Source organism: Trichinella spiralis (genome assembly GCF_000181795.1).
Source record: "Trichinella spiralis strain ISS 195 chromosome Unknown Scfld4431, whole genome shotgun sequence".
In the NCBI taxonomy this organism is placed as follows: Eukaryota; Metazoa; Nematoda; class Enoplea; order Trichinellida; family Trichinellidae; genus Trichinella; species Trichinella spiralis.
Genome location: NW_003531370.1, coordinates 1 through 1,915, shown reverse-complemented (window position 1 = coordinate 1,915; position 1,915 = coordinate 1). Strand labels below are relative to the sequence as shown.

General features: G+C 32.1%; 1 protein-coding gene across 1 annotated transcript; it reads left to right on the top strand.

The window, feature by feature from the left end:
* Window positions 1–977: 977 nt before the first annotated feature.
* On the top strand, window positions 978–1,460 carry Tsp_13611 (putative covalently-linked cell wall protein 14; the record flags this gene model as incomplete). Its single annotated transcript, XM_003367340.1, has 2 exons — window positions 978–1,005; window positions 1,123–1,460. Coding segments are annotated over exons 1-2 (366 nt in total), but the record flags the coding sequence as incomplete, so codon positions are not given.
* Window positions 1,461–1,915: the final 455 nt, after the last annotated feature.

Genomic DNA, 1,915 nt, shown 5'->3' with positions numbered 1-1,915 from the left:
GCACCTGTGCATTATAATGCGCATTATAATCATTGAATCAAAATGTTTATAATCCCCAGAGAGTGATTTGAATTTTTATGTTTTCTTTAATTTACATCAAATAATAAATAAATAAATATGCATATGGATGTTTTTTTGTTTTAATTGTAATCAATTTAATCATTTAAGTTGCACGTCAAAGATTTCTTTATTCTATTCTGCGTGTAAATTAAAATTGGTTAATTGTGTTTCTTCCTGTTTCTATAGCTTTTATGGTTTATTTCAAAAAGTAAAAAAATATGATTGATTATATGTTGGTATAAGTTTTTTTTAAAAAGTAAATTCATGCTGTTTTAATTTCAATTTTATCATCGCAGTTGACTTTTTTGCTTTGAAATGATGCTTTGGCAAAGCAAATGCAAAATGCTTGAAATTCTCAGATTTGTTTTATAAAATAATGCAATGTGTGCAATTGCAGAAGAATTTATAAAATTCATTCAATTATATTTTCTGCAATCAGTTAAACATTGATGTCATCAAACAATGCAGAATGCATGATGAAAGCATATTTTTTTTTCATTAATTTTCTCGAACATAGAAAAAGCTGAAAATTGATTAAATGCATTTTTGCATGGTGAAGGTTATGCAAGGAATTGGTTAAAAGGCAAAATTTGAATTTGCAATGAAGTTTGAAAAAAAAATTAATTTTCTTTTCGAATTAGTCATCAACACTAAAACGTGCACACAGATAGGATTGTAAGTGAAAATCCAGTGAACGAACAATTTTGACAAGTGAATCATATCAGTTGAGTGAAAATTTATTTACACTTCAGTAGAAGAAACAAAATGGACATTAAAGAGAATTAAGGATCGATCATATTTAATGATAATTTTAATAGAAAAAAAATAAATAGACGAGTGATTTTCTATAAAAAGCAAAGGTACAAGCTGTTGCAGTTGCAGTGGAAGAATTATTTCCGTTGTTGATCATAGTAGAGATGAGAGTTAATAAAGCTGAATTGTCATGTTTGTTTTGTAAATCAAAAAATGAAATAATTATACATATAGTCATATGTATGTATATATATATGTTTAATTTACATATGTTGGTGTTAATTTTTTACTTTCTTTTTGGAAATTTAGTGAAAGCTTCAAGTTCAAAAATATCGAAAGGAGTGAAGCAAGCTGATTCAGTTTCGTTGTCAGCATTTAAATCAGAGACGTCAGCTTTTGCTGCTGCGAGCAATTACAAACCATCAAAGGAAGAGGCTGTCAATTGTGATCCAAAACAAACTGCGGCCAGTGTCGGAGAACAAATGTCGCTGAAAGCTAATCAACCGTTTCCAATGAGCAGGGGTGTGGCCGCGTCGGACAGCTCTGCTTTGCTGAGCAGCCGTGCGAAATATTCACCACTGATGGACACCACCTCGTCGACAAGTTCTTTTCTTTCGGACACTGACCAGTCGACAACGGACAGTCAAGTCAGTTCAAAATTTTCCATTCAAATAAAAAAGAAGAAGAAGAAGAAGAAGCCTGAAAAGAGAAAAGGTTTGAAGAATAATTTCCAATCGTTTCATTCAGTCTATTGCACGATGCCGGCGGATTCGTCGGTCGATCCACAGCGTGAAGTGAGCACTTTGAGGAAAAGCAGCTCAGTGGGCGATAAGCTTGAAAGCGAAAAAATCCAGCAACCAGCATCCGGTGATTCCGATGGCTGAACCCAGCAAAACGGTATTTACAACTAATGCCTACCGCTACTGCTCGTCCCTGATGATTTCACAAGTCCAATAATAATTTGATTGAATTGAAAAATCCTCCTGGTGAGTACACTTTTCCATTTTTTAAAAATTACTTTTGGCTTTTTAAATTATACTTTTATTTTATTCAAACTGCCAAATAATAGTAAGTACAAGTAAGTAGTTACTAAAAAGAAAAA